This window comes from Betta splendens, chromosome 9 (genome assembly GCF_900634795.4).
Source record: "Betta splendens chromosome 9, fBetSpl5.4, whole genome shotgun sequence".
NCBI classification, from domain to species: Eukaryota; Metazoa; Chordata; class Actinopteri; order Anabantiformes; family Osphronemidae; genus Betta; species Betta splendens.
Window position 1 is genome coordinate 13,443,421 of NC_040889.2, and position 20,613 is coordinate 13,464,033.

The 20,613-nt window shown below is 43.8% G+C and overlaps 4 protein-coding genes across 5 annotated transcripts; 3 read left to right on the forward strand and 1 right to left on the reverse strand.

Moving 5' to 3' along the window:
• The first annotated feature begins 155 nt into the window (after positions 1-155).
• atp6v1f (ATPase H+ transporting V1 subunit F) lies at positions 156-1,442 on the forward strand. Its single transcript, XM_029162670.3, has 2 exons — positions 156-427; positions 1,058-1,442. Exons 1-2 carry the CDS (start codon positions 270-272, stop codon positions 1,257-1,259), a joined length of 360 nt encoding a protein of 119 aa, XP_029018503.1. The 5' UTR covers positions 156-269; the 3' UTR covers positions 1,260-1,442.
• A 137-nt stretch (positions 1,443-1,579) lies between these two features.
• Positions 1,580-2,912, forward strand: zgc:193726 (uncharacterized protein LOC561161 homolog). Its single transcript, XM_041072189.2, has 5 exons — positions 1,580-2,110; positions 2,185-2,229; positions 2,354-2,374; positions 2,504-2,548; positions 2,699-2,912. The coding sequence occupies exons 1-5, from the start codon at positions 2,001-2,003 to the stop codon at positions 2,811-2,813; spliced, it is 336 nt and encodes a 111-aa protein (XP_040928123.1). The 5' UTR covers positions 1,580-2,000; the 3' UTR covers positions 2,814-2,912.
• A 947-nt stretch (positions 2,913-3,859) lies between these two features.
• On the forward strand, positions 3,860-14,899 carry tnpo3 (transportin 3). The gene is made up of 25 exons (XM_029162613.3): positions 3,860-3,972; positions 5,774-5,919; positions 5,993-7,243; positions 8,383-8,583; positions 8,858-8,931; positions 9,032-9,188; positions 9,399-9,542; positions 9,661-9,836; positions 9,930-10,068; positions 10,523-10,669; positions 10,761-10,868; positions 10,951-11,042; positions 11,150-11,289; positions 11,435-11,626; positions 11,829-11,920; positions 11,996-12,072; positions 12,162-12,222; positions 12,312-12,452; positions 12,803-12,919; positions 13,003-13,097; positions 13,178-13,334; positions 13,422-13,589; positions 13,668-13,780; positions 14,276-14,350; positions 14,436-14,899. The coding sequence occupies exons 3-24, from the start codon at positions 7,124-7,126 to the stop codon at positions 14,334-14,336; spliced, it is 2,772 nt and encodes a 923-aa protein (XP_029018446.1). The 5' UTR covers positions 3,860-3,972; positions 5,774-5,919; positions 5,993-7,123; the 3' UTR covers positions 14,337-14,350; positions 14,436-14,899.
• Positions 14,900-15,815: 916 nt separating this feature from the next.
• irf5 (interferon regulatory factor 5) lies at positions 15,816-20,613 on the reverse strand. Of its 2 annotated transcripts, none has more exons than XM_029162615.3 (9): positions 20,425-20,613; positions 18,932-19,131; positions 18,274-18,460; positions 18,127-18,152; positions 18,020-18,047; positions 17,141-17,473; positions 16,608-16,991; positions 16,419-16,537; positions 15,816-16,307 (listed from the first exon to the last, which is right to left on the reverse strand). In XM_029162615.3, the coding sequence occupies exons 2-9, from the start codon at positions 19,103-19,105 to the stop codon at positions 16,119-16,121; spliced, it is 1,440 nt and encodes a 479-aa protein (XP_029018448.1). In that variant the 5' UTR covers positions 19,106-19,131; positions 20,425-20,613; the 3' UTR covers positions 15,816-16,118. The 2 variants fall into 2 exon arrangements, with proteins under 2 accessions (XP_029018448.1, XP_029018447.1); XM_029162614.3 differs by having other exon boundaries at positions 16,608-16,997; positions 20,425-20,612.

A 20,613-nucleotide genomic window follows, 5' to 3' on the forward strand; every position in this document is an offset into this window, starting at 1 on the left:
CTGGATTACGTGTGCTGGAATTAGTATTGATGTTTCTACCTAATCCCAATATAATTGTCATTTGTCATCGATATAATTGTGATTTAATTATTATTATTATTGTTTCCGTTTGAAGGGTTTCCCTCCGAACAGCAGGGCGCGCGCTCTAAGCCCTTAGCCGGAAGTGTAGTTCAGCTGACTGTCATATGATCCTTCGGTAAGACGTCGATTTTTTTCCTCCGTTTCTGCGTTTAAACGTTAACTTCCTCGTGCAAAACTTCGCCTCAAGGATGGCTGGCCGCGGCAAATTGATCGCTGTTATCGGTGACGAGGACACATGCACCGGCTTCCTGCTCGGTGGCATCGGTGAGCTGAATAAGAACCGCAAACCCAATTTCTTGGTGGTGGAGAAGGACACGAGCGTGACGGAGATCGAGGAGACCTTCAAGTAAGAACCGTTCGTTGAGCAGCTTGTACAGTTTTCTTCTGCAAGTAAAAATTTATTTGAATTGATCAGTCATCCAGGGTTAAATGTCAACGCGACCCGAATTATAGGGAATCAACAACAGTAACAAACAAATGCATCTGGGTGAATTTGTCACTAATTAATTAATTCACTGCAAATGGCAAAGTTAAGTCATTAAAAAAGGGAGCAGAGTTTGGTTCTTTGTGAGAGGTCAGCGATCCAACGTTAGCTCCTCTGTACTGTAAAAAAACATATATACCCTTGAATGTTTACACACAGCTCCCCTACAAAATGACCTTGATTTAATTAAGCTTCACACCAAACTTCAGTAATAACACACTTAAATTTCAATTCTCGTGTTCATTGTTATCTGCTGACAACAAGTTTATAACTAAAAACATCCTGAAGCTGCTAAAGCTTGTGTCGTGTAAACTACAGATTGGCAAGTTTCAAAGTTCTGTAAGTCATGCCTGGAGTTTAATTCACATATTCTAAGACTTTAAAGACATTTTGATGTTTCATTAATCCCTTAAGACATTAGCATTCGTGATCAGTGTAGGATCCCCTCTGAGCGTGACTGGAGTCTGGTGTGATGTCATCTTCTCTGGGCAGGAGCTTCTTGGCCCGTAACGACATCGGCATCATCCTGATAAACCAGTTCATTGCAGAGATGATCCGCCATGCCATCGACGCCCACATGCAGTCGATCCCAGCCGTGCTCGAGATCCCATCCAAAGAGCATCCATATGACGCGTCCAAGGACTCGATCCTGCGCCGAGCCAAGGGCATGTTCTCTGCTGAAGACTTTCGATAGACGCCCCACATGCACACAGTCTGACAGGCTATTTGTTCAGTGATTAGTTGAAATGTCCCGAGTCTTGTTTTGTTTTCTCTGTGCAGTGATGAACGTGTTCCAGTGGCAAAACTGAATCCGTGAATGTGTTTTATTTTTTCTGCTTTAACTTATAAATGAATAAATAAATGTTTTTGATTGTGATGCTCTGCCTCAAACGTTTTTATGTAGAATCTTCAATTCAAACTCTTCCTCAGACTTTAATGCTCACTGTCCCCTTTTCTGACTCTCCCCTCCCCTCTTCTACCTCCTTTTATCCCAACCTTCACTTCCCCTTAAGGGGTCCGGGCCCCTCAGCATTAACAAAATGATGCTTTTTGTGTAAGTAAGTAAGTAAAACGCGTTTACTTCAGGTTTTTCTTACTACATGTCTGTCCTGAGTCTCTGGCCTTCTGTCTAGTGTTCGTGGAGTTCCACAGGACCAATTTTTTCTTTAAGGACACAAAATCAGATTCAAAACCACGAGTGTTCACAGGAAATAACCAGAACTCTCACACACCCTGTCTCGCCGCCTCTTCAGGTGTTTGTGATGTGAACGAAGAGGTGAGGGTGAGCGGTGCTGATAACGTCCCACAGTAAATATTGACCCAATACTGAGGCAGCTCATCAGTCACAGAATGTGACCTTCAGAGTCTGTGACCCTGTAAACATCCTGTATAAAAGCAGCTGTGAGTGAATAGTAGCAGTTCTGCCTCGGACACCATGAAGCCAGGACAGCTGTCCACTCTGAGGATGGTGTTTGCGGTGGTGGTGGTGATGATGATGGTGATGAGGGTGTTTTCGGTTCCTCATCCATCACCTGTTCACCTGAGGTGAGACCAGAGTCCAGTTGAGATGGTAAATTCATAAAGTGATCGGGATTTCTAATACTGATTTCTGTCTGTAGCCATGGCAACCAGGTCCATTTTAACCAGACGATTAAGGAGGAAAGGTGAATCTGACGCTTAAAGAATGATGCATCCTGACAAATGTAGAAAATATGATTTAAAATGCAACATTACTTCTCATAATACAGCTTCTAATAATAATTGAAGAATCTCTTGTTTCTTCTGCAGTTTGGACTTGTTGAACGTCTGGTGAGACAAAAATATCTTTTTTTAGAGAATCTTTTAAGCAAAAGTCAGTTTTACACTATCATAGGGTATAGTTTTTAACAAATATCTACTGTTGTTGTTAATAGAAACTGCCTTCATTTTTTTCCTTAGGAACAGCTCCACTAACGAAACCGGACACAGAGTTTTGTTAGCCAGGTGAGTAAATTATGGTTTTCAGTAACGTTCAAGTATAAAGCGAAGTGTGACCCCTGGTCCTCATGTTCTGGAATAACCCTAGTCCAGGGTCTGTTGGACCATGACCTGCAGAATCAGGGTCTCACCTGTCGTCTCTGCGTTCACCTTTAGGTTAGGATGCATGCTCCCCACGTGTGCCGCGGCCAACCTCATCTCTTCCATGCAGGGTGGGGATGAAAAGGCTGGTAGTGCTGCCACGGATCCGTTTGGCAACGGAAAAAAGTGAATTCACCTTTTCGCTGCATCTGTTTATGATTATAGCTTCTGCTCCCTTGATGCTGACGTAAATAATTACAGCATATTAAAATCCCAACTGTGTCCATCAGTTCTGTCTGCTACTATAAATTATATGATTGAAGTGGTGAATACCAAAACTGTATATGGCCTAAATATCTGGCTATTATGAAGTCGGAGCAGCAGTTTGGGTCCAGACAAAGTCCAGTTCCAACCACTGCCAAGTTCTGGCAGATCAAACACAGTACATTAATGGTGAACCTCGGCTGCTGTTAAGATGGAAATGAAGGTGAAACATGAAAAAAACAGTCTCCATAGTTATAAAATCTGAGGTTGTAATCCTTGTTATTTATTTAGATAAAGTGGCTTTAAACTTAAACTTTGGTTCTAAACTCCAAAATGTAATTTTAAATATTTTCTACAATTTTGGCCAAGAGAGAAAGAATAATAGGTGTTTTTTAAAACAAGAAATAAAGGGTAATGAAGGCGGTCAACGGTGTATAATGACTATCGTAGAAATAAAGTTCAGATATTATACTTAAGAAATTATGTTTGTTAAAGTGCAATAAAAATCCAACAGGAACAGTTATTCAAAAGGCTTACAGTAATTTTTAGGTTTTCGTGATCATGACCACAGCATTTCTGAGTGTGAACAGGGCGTCAACACACTGAGAGGCAGTTTCATCTGCGTCGCTGTCTTTGCTGTCAGATATGCGCAGTTACTGAAGCGCGAGAATATAGAAACATTTGTTGTTGTTCAGGTAGTTTTCCTACAAGTCTACTGTGCAGAAAACACGTATTTAAAACGAAAGGTCCATTTTATATTACCATTACAAATTTAAACTTGTTTAGTTTTTTTAAACAAGTTAAAGAAGCTTGAGTATTTATAATGACTTGAGAGGGTAGTAAATTGGAGCAAGGCCAGTGGGCTAAACCCGCTTCACGTGTAAACGTCACGGTAAAACATTTTGAGGACGTGGCAGGACGACGACTCATTCCGGGCGCTGTCATTGGTCCGCCCGCGGCTCCCTGCCAATCAGGTGCAAGTATAACCATCAACGGTCCAATCAAGTTCTCAGAGAGAGAGCGTGTGAGACTGAGAAAGAAAGAGATGGGGAGAGGATAGCAGAGATGACAGTGCGAACTGACAGGTGAGAAGCTCACGTGATTCATTTACGTAAAGATTTTATCAGTCCTGCTGATGATATTTTTACTTTACATGAGTTGAACTGGTTTTCTCTAAGGATGGCGCTGGTGTAAATGGTTTAGTTTGGTTTCACTGCTGACTTATGTAAAGTGTAAGTAGCTGCTGTACTTTTATGACTGTACTCAGGTCAATGCGTGCGCTCCTCACCTGTAGCTACTGATGACTGTGTGTCAGGATGGTGTCTGTGCTGCTGCTCCGCCCTCTGCGTCATCTTACACGCACACACGCAACAGTGACCCAAACTATGACCATGAAGCTTTACTGTGTCCAGGCAAAGCCAAAACCTTGGAGCCATTAAATACAAAAACAAAAACATCAAGTGAACAGAGAGCCATGCACACTGGACCAGCTTAAATGAAGTAGACACACAGTCACACAAGTAAATATTATGTCAAAGTTCCATTTTATAGTCCGTTCTTCAGCATTTACCATGAGTATTGCTACGGGATAAAAACTGAATAAAAACCTCCTAAATGCGAGTTGTAAAGTGCTCTGATGAATGAAGCTGAACTAAATGAGAAAGTCAAGATACAGTTGTTGACTGGTAGAAAAATCAGGTCAATCAGTGATTCTGAAACAGCTCCATCCTCCATCACTCACCAAGCTTCACTAACAGCTGGATCAGCTGGACCGAGTACAAGAATGTCACCTACGGCAGCGTCCTTTGTAAGTGCAATTCACTGTATTCATGATGCACCAAGTCACAGAAGTTGTTTCAATGAACTTTACAAAGTAAAAAATGCCACAGAGCAGCACCAGGGCACAAAGAAGAGGAAAAAACACCTTTAACACAGAAAAACTCAAGCAGAACCAGACCCAGGCTGGGCGGCCATCTGCCTCGACTGGTTAGGGGGAGAAACAGAACACAACCCTCAAAGTATGCAGGGAGATGAGGGAAAACATGGGCTCACTCAGTCCCCATCAGTCTGCGTAGCAGCATTGGAGGGGGTCACTCGACTCCCATGATCTGCCCCCTGTCTTACTGGCTCTGCCACAGTCAGCTCCCTTGTAGAGCTGAGTACATCCTACAGCTGTTATGAATATTATGAAACCACTGTCACCAAAGGAGGCAGAGGATGAAATACATGGAAGAGTCTTCAGCAGGTCACAGAGGAAGAAGCAGTTCAAGCGAGCAGATCTAGGAAAACAAAATAACCTTTAGATCAGGTGTTGGGGGGACCTTTACAAGAGCTGAGCATTAAAAAGGCTCTAAAACTGTAAAAGCTGTAGAGCCACCTGGATACTCATTCTATTCATTTCCACCACTGTCTGATTGGTAAATAAATGAAAAACCTTGGCTTAGTAAATAGTGTTTGACTGCCCTCAGTCGACCTTCAGACAGACACAGGCTACAAGTACAATCGAATGATGCAGAGGGACAAGAGCTGCTGATACAAGCAGAGATTTGATGGCACACAAAGATGAATTCTCAGCTTTTTTCATCTAGAAAATTATGAGTACATGAAAGACGTCATGGTGCAGGTGAGTGTCATTGAAATGATACAATAGAATATACTTGATGTATTTACATTGGACAATGAAAGACATCAACAAGAGCAAAGACAGTCTGATTGAGTTAAAGGAGTACATTGGTAAGTACTACATTACGTATGTGTACTTCAACTTTTACTTGGCTGCAGGTGAAACTAAAAAAACCTCCTGCACCTGTGATTGTTTCAAAGCTTGAAGGTTCTTTAAAACTTCAGGTGTATTAAGGGCCAGTGATGACTGTCTCCCTTCTCCAGAGTGTCAACAGTTTTCTGAGTTCAAAGACAAAAACAACGATGAGAAAATGGACAAAGAAGAAACTCTGGACTGGATCCTTCCACCTGATTACAACCACGCTGAGGCTGAAGCCAAACACCTTCTCTACGAGTGTGATTCCAAAAAGGTGAGTAAACACCTGGTCCCACCTGCGGCTGGACCCCTGCTTGTTACCTGGTTAATGCCTGGTCTCTGTGCAGGACGGGAAGCTGACCAAGGAGGAAATCCTGGACAATTATAAGGTGTTTGTTGGGGGTCAGATTACAGACTTTGGAGAGGTGTTATTGCAACACGATGAGTTTTAAAAAAGCAGCTGAATTTCAGACAAAAAAACTGTGCATATATGTTTATAGTGTATTGATCATTTGGATCTTTCTCTTGGTCTTGTTTATATATTTTATCTTTTGTCCTGCCACAGTTTGTTATTCATGTACTGAAGCTGAGTAACTGATCTGTACTGTAACACAACATTTGATGATATTGTTCAAATTGTTTACCATGTTTTTAATTTTGCTTATTATGTGTAGTTTTACTGTATATTTATCATATTTATCAAAACCAGTAAAGCCCAAACCCAAAGTATTACACAGGTGTAGGTTCTCGAAAACAGTTTTTTTCTTCAAATGCTGAGCAGTCAAAGTCCTTTTGTTCCAAATATTAAAAAGCTTTAGATGAATTCCGTTCTTTCCTTATCAACATTTCTGTGATGTTAGCTGAAGAGAAACAAAAACACAGGAACCGAAACAGTCGAGATTTCATTCTAACTTGAGCCCATTTGGCAAAATTGCACAACTACAAACATCAATTAAATCAATTAAAAACTAAGTCTTTAGAAAGTTTTATATTCCTGATTGGAAATTTTAAATCGGATAAAACTGAGCATCAGTATGATGGTCTCCAATACACAACGTATTTATTCTAGTATAAAGGCATTACAGTACATAATCATTACTTTGCAACAAAACTACAGGTTTGATTTGTCTCATCTCACCAGCCTCACTAAAGAATATTCAACTGAAAGTTTTTTTTATTTTACGTCTCGATGAAAATATATCTGTGTGACTTGATGGATTTTGAAGAAGTTCTTTTGTTCGTGTAATTACTGTCAGATACAGAGAGTTACGCAATTTGTCTATCGGGAGTGCCCCTCCATCCCCACATGACTGAGCGGAACTAATGTTTGTCTTTGTGTTTCCTGCCGGGGAAGGATCGTGGTTGCACGCGGGAAGCCTGCGAGATGGCGGTCGACAGTGAGACCGTTTAGGACTGCTTCGAATCCTTTGAGTTGGGGAATTTCCTGCCTTTTCTCATTCGTGCTTCAGATACGAGGAATGGAGGGGGGCAAACCGAGCCTGGCTCTGGTCTATCAGGCGGTCCAGGCCCTGTATCATGATCCGGACCCGGCCGGGAAGGAGCGAGCGTCGGTGTGGCTTGGCGAGCTCCAGAGATCGGTAAGAAAATGGGAGAGGCCGGGGGAGCAGAACGGGAAACCGGCGGGTCTAAAAGACCTGCGGTGGCGGTAATGTCGCCTGTCCGGGTCAGGTTCGAACAAATTACCCGTTTAAAAGAGACCAGATGACGTGAAGTGCGCAGTCTCAGAGGACCAAGGGGTTCGTGTTAGCATCACAGCTAAGCTATTCCAATGAATGGACCAAAACACAGTGTTAGCAGCATGTTAGCTTCGTTAGCTTCCTGCGCTCACTAAAAGTTAAACAGAAAACTACCGGGCGCCTCTACAGATACTTTTCTTTTTAAAGATTGAATGTGTTTCTATGTGGCCGATGTGCCGTCGGTTAGTGTCAGATGATTCACCAGGTCCGCTCTGCTGGCCCTACTAGCTCCATTAGCATGCTAGCATGGCCAAGTTTGGTGTCTGACTTCATGCAACTATTTAACCTTTGTGAAACTGCTTCGTGTGCGTTTGTGGTTCGTTTGGATGACGGGTCTCTGGTGGATCAGTCAGCCAATGATCGAAGTCAGCTCCTTTGAGGAAGTACACCCGGTTCAGTTTAATGCTACCTTTGGTAGTTAATGAATACCAACTAATCATCAGACTGATTTCAGTATCACTGCCACAGGGCGTGGCACAGAGTGAGACCTGGACTTGGCTTTAAATTCGGTCCTTAGTTTTAGCTTAGGTAGCTGAATTCGTTTTGTGACTTTTTAGCTTATTGCTCAGCGGATTTTCAGGTTCGTCTGACAGATCACGTGCCACTTTGACGCGATCCCTCTCGTCCAGTATCGTCATCTGTTCCGCTACTGCAAGCCCTTAGCTTTTAGAGCTTTGGACCTGTGCTGACACGTGTGGAGGTTTAGTGCTTACACTGACACAGTTCAGTACAAGAAACAGTTTTGGTTGCAGAATCACCATAATACATAGAATATTTCTCATCTTGCATCACAAACGACATTTTCAGGCATAAATCAAACTGACTGTTCATACAGCCAGAATTCTTTGGAGTTGTGATCCAGAAAAGACCTGACTGAATTTTGTATGTTGCATCATGTAAAATTAAGATCACTGTGGGTGAGGGAGAAGATCTGTGCTTCAGACAGGTGTTGTGACATCATGTCCTGCTGTGTGTTACAGATGTACGCATGGGAGATCTCTGACCAGCTGCTGCAGCTCAAACAGGATGTGGAGTCCTGTTACTTTGCGGCTCAGACTATGAAAGTGAAGATCCAGACCTCGTTCTATGAGCTCCCACCTGAGACACACAACGCTCTGAGAGACTCGCTGCTGACCCACATACAGAACCTCAAAGACTTGTCCCCAATCATTGTCACTCAGGTAACAGTGACCTCCAGTCAATTTGCTAACAAACCCTGGACTAGCTGGGACCTGCTTCTTTGGTATTTTTTTTCTGTAATGCAGTAACAGAGTTTATAAAGTTTCTGATGCAGATTATAATAAAAAAAAAATTCAGCACAATCCCATTAGCCTTACAACAGGAGGGACATAATGTCAGGGTTTGCCAAACTATATATAATTTATTTATTATCTTATATGTAATATAAAATCTTTCTCCACTTTTATTGTCTTTAATTTCTGTCTTATTTCTCAGCTTGCGCTGGCGATTGCGGACCTTGCACTGCAGATGGCCTCCTGGAAAGGATGTGTTCATACGCTCATAGAAAAGTAGGAATTCACAGTCTACACTCTCATACTCTAAATATGAAAACTAAGTGTATCCTGGCTGAGTTCATACTTACCTGTTTCTGTCTTTACCCCCTCTCAGGTACAACAATGACATCAGCTCAATGCCATTTCTCATTGAGATTCTCACAGTTCTGCCAGAGGAGGTTCACAGTCGGTCTCTGAGGATCGGAGCCAATCGGAGGACAGAAATCATTGAAGACCTGGCTTTTTACTCCAGCACTGTGGTGACTTTGTTGGTCAGTGCTATTATATATATGTCATACGTTTGTTATTTGTCTGTTGGCATCAGTTTGTCTAAACACTACCCTTTCATCGTCACCCAACTGCTTAATGTTTCAGTCTTTATGTCATCCTCGGTCTGGATTTTGGATTGCACCATTTGGATTTATTTTCATAACCACACCAGCATGTGGCACTGGAAATCATTCTAACTGTGTTTGTTTCAGACAACATGTGTGGAAAAGACAGGCAATGATGAAAAGATGCTCATCAAGGTGTTTCGGTGTCTGGGCAGCTGGTTCAACCTGGGAGTACTCGACAGTAACTTCATGGCCAGTAACCAGCTGCTTATGGTCCTCTTCCAAGTCTTGGTGAGAGTCTGGTTCTGTGTAAAGTCAGGACAGAAGAACTGAGTACTTGCATAACATAATGAAAATGCAGATCTATAGAGTTCCAGCTGCTGATATTCTTGTTGTTCTGGGTGCACAGCAAAGGGATGAAACCCCCACCAACCTCCACGAGGCGGCATCAGACTGTGTGTGCTCAGCTCTCTATGCCATAGAAAACGTAGACACCAACATGGGGCTAGCACTGCAGCTCTTCCAGGGTGTCCTGACGCTAGAGACGGCTTATCATATGGCTGTAGCTCGAGAAGACCTTGATAAGTAAGGACTCATGGGAAACTGGTTCTGATTGTTGACTGTGGTGTTGTGTTGTTCAGGGTAAACTTTTTTTTCTTTTTTTACTTGTGTCTTCAGAGTGCTGAATTACTGCAGGATCTTCACTGAACTCTGTGAGACTTTCTTAGAGACGACAGTGAGGAGTCCAGGACAGGGGATGGGAGACCTAAGGACTCTAGAGCTGCTGCTTATCTGTGCAGGACACCCACAGTATGAGGTAGCAAAATACCTACAGTCCTCTCTGCCTGCATTAATGCACCTGCACTTTTAAAAGTCTTTCAATTTTAAACACGTGTAGCTGAATAACTGGAATCAGTATTATCTGTATGTATGCATTTAATTTATACTGTGGATAATTTTTATGTGACTCTGTTGGTCCTTGCTAGTCCTTAAATAATAATAAATAATAATAATAATAATAGTAATAATTTAAACAAGCCAGAAGCTCCCAGACTCACAGCTGATTGTCATCTAATTTGTCTTTTAGAACAAATAATTATTTCTAGAGATTCACACACATTCACTCCATAATATCCACAATAAGTAGTGTTCTTTTTAGAATTTCATCATGTTTATGCAGAGGTAGAGAAAAGCTCCATAAACCAACAGGCTCCACTGGCACAAGTCTGTGCTCTGATTATAATCCCAGTGTCTGCTTTGGTCCAATCTAGGTTGTTGAGATTTCTTTTAACTTCTGGTACCGCCTTGGAGAACATCTTTACAAAATCAACGACGCAGCCCTTCACAACATCTTCAGACCGTACATACAGAGATTGCTGCACTGTTTGGCTAGACACTGTCAGCTTGATCCAGATCACGTAAGAAGCCTGATTCAGTCTACGTGGCTCCGAATATTCAAACCGTAAACCTGGTATGTTCATGATGCTCATTACTTTTGTGGTCCAACAGGAGGGAATCCCAGAAGACACGGATGACTTTGGCGAGTTCAGGATGAGAGTCTCAGACCTTGTTAAAGATGTCATCTTTCTCGTTGGGTCCATGGAGTGCTTCTCTCAGGTAACTTTAGTTTGTCATCTATCGACTATCATAAAGTTTAGATGTTGTTTGTGTGTGAAAAGTTTTTCCGTTTTTTTTTAAGTTGTATTCCACGTTGAAAGAGGGAAACCCTCCCTGGGAAGTAACGGAGGCTGTTCTCTTTATCATGGCTGCAATTGCAAAAAGTGTTGACCCGTGAGTATCTAAAGAGCATCTTTATATCCTTAGGAAACAGTACTTCCTAACATTAGGTGTAACAGAGATCTGAAATAAAAATCCAGCAAACTCTATTCAACTTGCAGAGAGAACAACCCAACTCTGTCAGAGGTTCTGCAGCAGGTGGTGTTGCTTCCTGAAAGCGTGCACATGGCTGTCCGGTACACAAGCATCGAGCTGGTTGGAGAGATGAGCGAGGTCGTGGACAGAAACCCTAGATTTCTTGGTATGACGTCGTCTTACCTTAGTACAGATAAATTGTTTCCTCAGTATGTAACAGTTAGGTAGACTGATAAACTTACATTTGTAAACATTGTCACTAGGAGAAAAGTCTTCATTGTCTGGTCTTCTTTTTGTTACCCTGTTGTCAGACCCAGTTCTGAACTACCTGATGAAGGGTCTCAGAGAAAAGCCTTTGGCATCTGCGGCAGCCAAGGCAATCCACAACATCTGCTCTGTCTGCAGAGACCATATGGCTCAACACTTCCACGGGTTGCTGGAAATTGCTCGCTCCCTTGACTCCTTTGCTCTGAGCACTGAAGCAGCTGTTGGGCTGCTCAAAGGTATGCTGGTACACTTATGAAATGCACCTTGAGTTATAGGACCAGGTCAGTCAGCTGCTGTCCCCTGTTATTGTTGGAAAAGCAAAAGGAAGGCATAGACCAGAGGGTATGACATCATAAAGGAGGGTGCAGAGATGTTCACCATTGCATTGGTGCTCACATGTGTTGCGGTGATGTCACAGTGTGGTTTTTACTTGTACAGGAACAGCTTTGGTTCTGGCTCGTCTTCCGCTGGGGAAAATTGCTGAGTGTCTCAGTGACCTGTGTGCTGTTCAGGTTGTAGCTCTGAAAAAGGTAGATGAAAGTTTGTGTATTTCTGGAAACACCTGAGTTCAAATGTTCAGTATGTAATACGTTTTTGTGTTTCAGCTCTTGACTGAAGAGTCTACCAATGGGAAATCAGCTGATCCCACCGTGTGGCTTGACAGACTGGCTGTTATCTTCAGGTATGTACCTGCTCATTTACGTGAAGTCAAACATTATTGAAATGAAGCAAAAGGACAACACTCATTCAGGTCATTTGCTTCTGCTTCAGACACACAAACCCCATTGTAGAGAATGGGCAGACTCACCCATGTCAGAAAGTCATCCAGGAGGTAACCTCCTCATATGTGGTTTATCTGCAAATCCCTTTCCATTAGTGCACATTCAATTTATAACCTGACATCATGTAACTCCCATGTAGATTTGGCCGGTTCTATCAGAGACCCTGAACACTCATCAGGCTGATAACAGGATTGTGGAGCGATGCTGTCGCTGTCTCAGGTTCGCTGTCCGGTGTGTTGGGAAAGGCTCCGCCTCCCTGCTGCAGCCCCTTGTCACTCAGGTGAGAATCTGGTAACATGACACAGTTTCAGTTCTGTGAAAGTTGCTCAGTGGCCAAGTGTCTGGAAATATAATGCTAATATTTTTTAGTCAAATCCAAAAATAAAAATATTTTTAGATGTATTCATTCTGTAACTCTATTTCGAGTGACTGCATCATACGGTTAACACAGAGGCGTTAATAGAATGTCTGACCACTATGCAAAAAGTGCTTTCATACAGACACACCTGGACAGACATGTGTTCTGCTGCTGTTCTGTGGTCCTTGTGTGGCGCTGGTTGTCTGTCATTAGATCACATTTGTGTAACAGCAGTTCAAACAAATCTTCCTCACTGTTTTGTCTTTGCTCAGATGGTCAGCGTGTACCAGGTATATCCACACTCGTGCTTCTTGTACCTGGGCAGCATCCTAGTGGATGAGTACGGCATGGAGGAGGGCTGCAGGCAGGGACTGCTGGACATGCTGCAGGTATTTGCCTATAAACTCAGTACACTCACTTGTTTACCAGCCTGACTTGCAAAGGTAAAGATAATGACTTCCTTTTCCTGTAGGCTCTGTGCATGCCAACCTTTCAGCTTTTGGAGCAGCCGAATGGTTTGAGGAACCACCCAGACACTGTGGATGACCTCTTCAGACTGGCCACCAGGTTAGGGCCAGTTTGACTGAGCAGTAAGCCTGATTTGTGAAATCTGTCTTTATCTGATTATTACTTCCCTACCTTCTCAGGTTTGTCCAGAGAAGTCCCGTAACTTTACTGAGCAGCAGCATCATTGTTCACATCATCCAGTGTGCCATCGCTGCAACGTCCCTCGACCACCGAGATGCCAACTGCAGCGTCATGAAGTTTGTCCGAGACCTGGTCCACACAGGGGTGGCCAACGATGTGAGTCCAAAACTGTAAAACCATGTCGGTCTATATGGGTTCAACTGTCTCTTGCTGTTGTGACGTGCTTAAAATGCGCCCCTGCAGCACGAGGAAGACTTTGAAGTGAGGAAGCAGCTGATTGGTCAGGCCATGGGGCAGCACGGGCAGCAGCTCATCACTCAGCTCATGCATTCGTGTTGTTTCTGTCTGCCACCGTACACACTGCCCGATGTTGCCGAGGTGCTGTGGGAGGTCATGGTGTTTGACAGACCTGTAAGTAAACGCACCATCTGTGGCCTGAACCTTCACCTGTCTGGTCTTTGGTTTTAACGGATGATCGGTTTGCTGCAGACGTTCTGTCGCTGGTTGGAAAATGCTCTGAAAGGTTTACCTAAGGAGACGTCAGGAGGAGCTGTGACAGTCACTCACAAACAACTCACCGACTTCCATAAACAGGTCACCAGGTAAGTCAGAACAAGGTTTAGACTTTGTTGGACATTTTACGTACAGGTGTGGTCTTGACACCAACACTTGAGAAAGTTATTGAGTGTAACAATTGGTTTGGTCTGACGGGAACCTGGGAACTTCTGCCAGACGTGTGGCAGACGTACATCGCATATAGAAATCAGTCATGTGACGGTGGGAACTCTGGCTGTTGTTCAGATGCTGTCCCTCACAGGCAGAGATACCCAAGTGTAGCATGATGTTTGGTGACATAAGCCGGTTTCTGTTGAGACCTGTCTAACACAAAGTGGAACGTAGAAAAACTGGAGTCTTCACTGCATGCTCAGACCTGTCCTTGTATAGCAAGCACTCTGTCTGTAGAGCCTCACCTGAATTTACCCAAACAAATATAAACCTAAGTTCTGTTGTAATGGCCTAAAAAAACAGCAGGAAAACATGAAATCAGTAACCATGGCAACAAAATGAAGTTATTGCATGCTTTTCTTTTCCTGCAGTGCTGAAGAGTGTAAACAAGTGTGTTGGGCTATCAGAGAGTTCACCAGGCTGTTCCGATAGCCACATAATACCAGGTAAGTGATCACATCTGTCAGGAACAACAGATGTTTGTGTGATGTTGCCACTGAAAATCAGTTTGTGGTTACGTGTTTTTCTTAGGTGAGAGGTTTTGATGTTCAGAGAAGACGCTGCAGACGAGGATCCAAAGGGATGAGGATGAAGATGAAGATAAGACTTTGAATGTGAAGCAGGACAATTTGCTCTGAAAGACTAATAGTGAGGACTAAGTCCTCCCCCTAACCTCACCTGTCGTCAGCTATGTGGGCGGAGTCAGGACAGGTTCACTAAGTGAACTGTTGTGGATCAATTCTTCACTGGAATGATGTGCCTGGCAGCAATTTTTAAGAGAAGATTTATTTTGGACTTGTGATGTTTTTGTCCGTGCCATAAGGGGAGCTGAGAGATTTCCCATGATGCTCTTGGGCTGAGTAACGGGTTTGACGTCACCTTTGACTTTTTTAACCTTGGTTGAATTTTAGTTGTTTTTCACAGAGAGGACTCTGCTGAGACACCGCGATGGGGGATGTAGCCTCGTTGTAAACAATAAAACAACTGAAACAAGGGATGATTTTAGTGGTTTTGGTTCTGGTCTGATCCAGGCATGTGAAATTTTGAGTAAATGACCACAAACAGAAAAAGCAAGCAGGTAAGCTCAGAGCAGCCTAGAAACAGGAAGACCAGATAAATTTACGGACTTTAGTTAATTCCCTTCGTCCCACAGTCGGGAACTTTGTGCCTCTGACCCAATCCTAGGGGGAGCAGTGGCGCCGCGGTGCCTGGGGAGGTAGTGTGAAGATTCTAGCTCAAGGACACACCTGGTGACAGAGGTGGGAATCAACCCTTCTTCTTCCCAGGCCAATGCTCTACCTACTGAGCTGCCAGAACAGTATGACTTCTGAGTAAGTCTCCTATCTCAGGTGTCAAACTGGTCCTCGCGGGCCGGTATCCTGCTGGTTCTCCAACTCTCTCTGCTGATCACCTTGATCCGGTGTCGGTTGGTAGATCGACTGAACACACCTGATGGAAGTGATCAGTAGGAGATGGAGCAGTGACATGAAAATATGTCATAATTCTTAGCTTTCAAATCAGTACCAACTCTAATAGACACAGTAGCAAACTGTCAGGGACTCTAGGTGTGTATTGATCATCCAGTTACACCAAACAGGTGGCAACAATCATCAGTTTCACTTAACAGTTGAAACAGTCATAGTCACAGGCAGCTGTCAACCTTTAGATGAACATCCAGACTCCGTCATCACAGCTCTGTCACATAAACAGTGGTACTGTGTCAGCAACGATTCTCCCAGACACAGACTGCAAAGCAGACTGGGCCTTTAAACTGTGCTGTTCCAGCTGAAGACACCAACAAAAGATGAAGATGTTAAACAGCGCCATCAGCGCAGATCTGCAGCTAACAGGTACGGCCATGATATAAAAACGCAGTCCTTCCAACCAAATAAGCAGACAGTTTCTGTATAATACTGCTGTGATGTTTATTGAAATCCTGCAAACAAACGAGTGAAATGATGTGAAACACTTTGTCCTCAATGATCTGATCAACACTGTTCGGTCCACACGGCTTCTTTTAAAACAGCGCATGACTGGACAACTTTTTAATTTCTGATTATGCTTTATAAACCATAAAGAAACCATTAAAAAGAAACATTTTAAATGTTTCCTCTCACATACTGTTTTGTTTGTCTTGATTGATCCGTAACGATTGTCGCATCGCTGGCTTCTAATCTCGAGTCCTGAAGGAGGTGATTGAATATCCACCTGTGATCAGTGGACAGCGGGTGTCCAGGGCCCCTGGATGTGTTGACTCTGCAGGAGTTTCTGCAGCTCCTTGAACTGCTCTACCGTTAGGTCCTTCACATCAGGGTTGGAGATCTGCAGCCGAATGCTGTCTGTGGACCAGCTAAGTTCTCCAGAGAACATCTCTGTGAGAATCCGAGCCACCACAGGAACCACCTAGAGCGTAGGAAACGTGTTAAGACTGGAGGACCAAAATGTTCAGCACATTGCTCTGGTACAGTCTTTGATACAAATAGTCAAGTCACAGGAAAGATCCAGTATTCTGACCTGGACCATGATGAGTTTTTTCTCTTTGGGTTTCTTATCGGGCCAATCCTCTCCAAAGCAGAAGTGGATCTCAAAGGGTGGGGGGTTGGGAGCTTCACCCTTCTGGAACAGGATTAGTCCTGAGGACAGAAGTTTAATGACCAGGTAAAACTGAAATTTGTTTTTGTCAGTTCAGTTGTCATTAGTCACCTTGCAGGAAGTTGTTGAGACTGAACACCTTGACTTTCTTCTCTCTCTCGAGGGGATTTGGTGGACCGTGTTCTGGCATTCCTGGTCCAGACCAGAACACCTTACACTGACACAGACGGACTGCATAGATGTCCTGTTCCAAGATCTCCAAAATAAGACCTCGGTCCATTACATCCAACAGGGCCTCTGTGTAAAAGCGCTGTTTCTGGTTTTGGACTTCCACTGTACCCGGAAACAGAACCTGCTGTAGGGAAATTGGTCCAAAAAGGTCCACCTGCTCAGGGGTTGGCTCCAGGTGTCCGTAGTAGAGACGACAGCCCTGAGGGTTACTGACAGTTAGCGAACCCATGGGCCGGCCACGATACTGAAATCTTAGGTCCAGATCTGTTACTATGGCAACACAGACAGAAAAGGAGGCCATAAATGATTAAATCCAATATGACAGTTTGGCTTTGATGGCCTGAGAAAGCCAGTATCAGCAGAACCAGTTAAAAGTGACTGGTCAGAGATCAGGTGTCATAGGTTCTACTCACATGGGACGCTGCTCAGCAGGTCGTACTTGCAGGGCTGGTGGTTCTGAGGATCCTCTCGGTTCTGCACGCCTTCTATGCTGCTGGTGTCCATCAGGTCTGGACCAGGGTTTGCAGACGCAGTGGAAGCAGACTGAGGGTTCAGGGTCTGGACTCCACTTGGTAGGCCTGCAGCATGGACAAAGCTCCCCTGATCCAGCATCTGATGCTGAGCCTGGAGGTCAGAGCTTACAGGGAGACTGCTGTTGGGCAGGAGGGGAACCGGGATCACAAAGTTCTCATTGGAAGAAAAACTGGTGTTGAAGGAGTTGAAGGGGGGGTCACTGATCCGGGGGTCTGCGGAGATATGATATCATACAGTCCGACAGGCCTCACAGACACTTGGTGATGTACAGAACAACAGTGACAGGGACCGTGTCAGAAATGGGAACTATCCACATTTGTTCAGGCTGTGAAATGTAATAATTTGGTTACAACCATTATGAGCTCACAACATACACGGGTCGTCACATTTATACCCAGACTGTCCCCGATCAAGCGGCTGTTCACCACTTCTGCTATGTCAGTGTTTAGCTGGTACTGGTTCTGTTGAAGGGCTGCTGCTGAGTGCTGACAGTCTCCGTCATCAAACACCCAACAGGTTTTCATGTCATGTTTCATCTTTGTGCTGTCCTGTTTGGTGTCACTGTTTGTTTACGTGTGTTATCTTTTACCTGAAGCTAAATGAGTGAAAGGTGAAACGCTAAGTTATCTGACACTGTATAGAATCTTTTAAGACAAAGCTGACAGTCAACTGTTACAATGTTGGGGACATTTAACTTCTTCTTGTCACTGCCTAGATATTTCTGGACGCTATGTTTCCATGGAGACCCTTGTACTCACTGATGCTAAGCTCCATCAGATTCGGCATCTGAGAATGAAACAACAATGTTTTAATTGCTTATAAAATGGATTGTTTCTATTTTCCTTGCACTTTTTTTGTTTCTTACCTCGTCGTCCTCCTCATCAAGTCCATCTGACGGGAAAGAAGCAGACAGCAGCTCATTCACATTTAACCAGACAGAGTGTCCTGCTGGTGGTCAGAGTAACTGACTAATTGTGTAAAACTGCTGTGGCAGCATGACGTCTGTGCTCACCCGCGTTACCCAGCTGCTCGCAGACCTCGTAGATCTTGAACGGCTGTACCGGTGTGTCTTTGGTTCCATCGTATTTCAGCTGGAACTCTCTGCTCTTGTTTAGGGCACAGCGAAGGTTTGCTTTCCACTTGGCGGGGTCGGGTTCGTCCACACCTTCCTGGTATTTCCCTGTTTCCAGAGCCCACGCCTGTAAGACACAGAGCAGGATGTTGTTGCTGTAGGTTAAGTTGGATTAGTTTTATTGCAGCTGTGAGAACAGATCACACCGTGTTGACTGGTTTTCAATAATGTTGTTCCTGAAACAGGACAATCTTTAATGTCAATGAGACTTTAAAACAAGAACCAAAGTCAAAAGGTCACAGGAGGAAGTGACTTTAGCCTTAAGCTGAATTGAAACTCAGACTTAAACTGTGAGGAAGAGGAAGTTCACAAGCTTTTTGTGCTCAATGAAACATCTGTTGTGTTATTTTCAAAATTGTTCTCCTCTGAGAAGCAATTGGTTGTGATTGTGTCTTTTATCAAACCGTTCAGCTTGATCTAACACACCGCCTCATGTGTCTTATCTGTCAGATAGTATTTGCTGCTAAAGATCCACCAGAAACCAAAAGCTGCTGAGTTGACGTGTTACGGCTGTAAAGCCTTTGGAGGGTAACCTGACCTTGAAGATGGTGTTTTCTTCGTCTGATGCCGGTGTGTGTCGGGTCGCGTGTTTCCAGGGGATCTGGAAAAGTCGGTGTTCCGGGCTTAGCCAGTGGAGACCAGGATACTTGCCACTGTTCACCTGAGCGAGGAGCCAGGGCTTCAGACGGATCCGCCGGGGATGTCCACTCATAGCGCCTGGAAAGCTGCCTTCGCGAGCTGAACAACAACTGATGTCAGTGTGATTGTGTAACGGAACCTTCAACAACATCTGTGTTAATCTAAACATGAAGCTGTGACTGTTGAACCTTGTGCTTTAATTGCATATCTGTAATTCATGATGTGATGGGAGGGTCCCGTGCAACCAGCTCCAAGTTCAGCTTCAGAAACAGACCCATCTTGGCTTTTAACAGCAGCCTTCAAGGTGCCTTGCCCAAGGTCAGGGTTAATAAAGCTGCTATAGGTCGATACGCTGGGTGAGCGTCGGACAACCCATCATTTATACACAGAAATTTCTTCAGCTTTGTTTCTCCTGTGCTTTTCTGTCTTTGTATCGTTCAGAAACAGATGTAAAATGTTCAATTCAAACTTACATCTCTTTAATGTATATTTCAATTAAGTAGGAATTTGGTTGTTTGTTAAAAGTTTTCTATTGTTGGCTTCTGTGTTAAGCTCAGAATCCTCATTCATCCATCATTTTGTGTGCAATAAAACTCAAACTCAAGAATCTGATTTTTGAGTTAGTTTTCGTTCCTTCCTGGTTTTGGGAAGTCAGAACCACAGTCACAGGACCGGAGACCAGGCAACAAGGGACGGGCCCTAGTTAGAAAGCGCTGGGTGTCACTTTTGCTGAGCTGATTTCACTTTTTCAAATGTTCAGTTCAACTATACAAGAATATCTGATCAGCAAGTACAAATCCATGTGTTCAATGTTTTAGTTTTCCGTTCCTTTCTGTCTGCCAGTGTCACCTCAAGGGAATCATTATCTCACTGTAACTGCTGGTAACGTCAGAAAAACTAGTGGCCGTCAGTTGAGAGCAGCTGCTCATCCAGCTGCTGGATGCGTTTTGTCTACAGACAGAATCGCTATTCACTACTTTGCATCTGGGTCGACTGTTGTAGCTTGTGTTCACGTGACGTTCACATCAGGGTCTGTTGGTGATGTGTTGGACACTTGCACCCTAAACTCGTCCTTGTCCTGCATTAGTGAATGAAAATACAACATGAGCTGCTCATTATTAGAAACAATAACCATTTTTCAGATTTGAGTTACGCTCCATACAGAGTCGTTTTCATGTGTGTGGCTTCTGTTTTAGTGCAAATCATGCCTATGTTTTTACTGCTACACGAGAGAAGTTGCAGCTTTGCTTTTGGCTTCCTAAAGAACGTTCACCACCCACGTCACAGCCTTAAAGTGGAAATAAGGTCCGTCAGAACGCATGGCTTTGTGAGACAGACATCAGATGGACCGATCTCAAACAAAGTCCATAATTGTAAACTAACTAAACTCACCTAGATATGGTCTTGTGTCTGGTTCCGGTCCAGACAGTCGGGGGTTTAACGTCCAGCAGCGTCAGGATAACTTAAGCACACAAACAAACAAACCAAAAAATAAACCACAGATTTCCACTGACAGTACGACTCAAAAGTTCTAGACTCAAACCAAAAGCCGAGAATCCGGATCTGACCAGCATCAAGTTT

Coding starts and splice junctions, on each gene's coding strand:
- irf5 (XM_029162614.3), bottom strand. CDS start 19,105: ATGAGTGGACATCCCCGGCGGATCCGTCTGAAGCCCTGGCTCCTCGCT. Junction 16,538..16,607: donor TCTCAACAACTTCCTGCAAG/GTGACTAATGAC, acceptor TTCTGTCCTCAG/GACTAATCCTGTTCCAGAAG. Junction 16,308..16,418: donor AAAAACTCATCATGGTCCAG/GTCAGAATACTG, acceptor CCTACGCTCTAG/GTGGTTCCTGTGGTGGCTCG.
- zgc:193726 (XM_041072189.2), top strand. CDS start 2,001: ATGAAGCCAGGACAGCTGTCCACTCTGAGGATGGTGTTTGCGGTGGTG. Junction 2,375..2,503: donor TTGGACTTGTTGAACGTCTG/GTGAGACAAAAA, acceptor TTTTTTCCTTAG/GAACAGCTCCACTAACGAAA. Junction 2,549..2,698: donor CACAGAGTTTTGTTAGCCAG/GTGAGTAAATTA, acceptor GTTCACCTTTAG/GTTAGGATGCATGCTCCCCA.
- tnpo3 (XM_029162613.3), top strand. CDS start 7,124: ATGGAGGGGGGCAAACCGAGCCTGGCTCTGGTCTATCAGGCGGTCCAG. Junction 11,043..11,149: donor ATTGCAAAAAGTGTTGACCC/GTGAGTATCTAA, acceptor TTCAACTTGCAG/AGAGAACAACCCAACTCTGT. Junction 12,453..12,802: donor TGCAGCCCCTTGTCACTCAG/GTGAGAATCTGG, acceptor GTCTTTGCTCAG/ATGGTCAGCGTGTACCAGGT.
- atp6v1f (XM_029162670.3), top strand. CDS start 270: ATGGCTGGCCGCGGCAAATTGATCGCTGTTATCGGTGACGAGGACACA. Junction 428..1,057: donor GAGATCGAGGAGACCTTCAA/GTAAGAACCGTT, acceptor TTCTCTGGGCAG/GAGCTTCTTGGCCCGTAACG.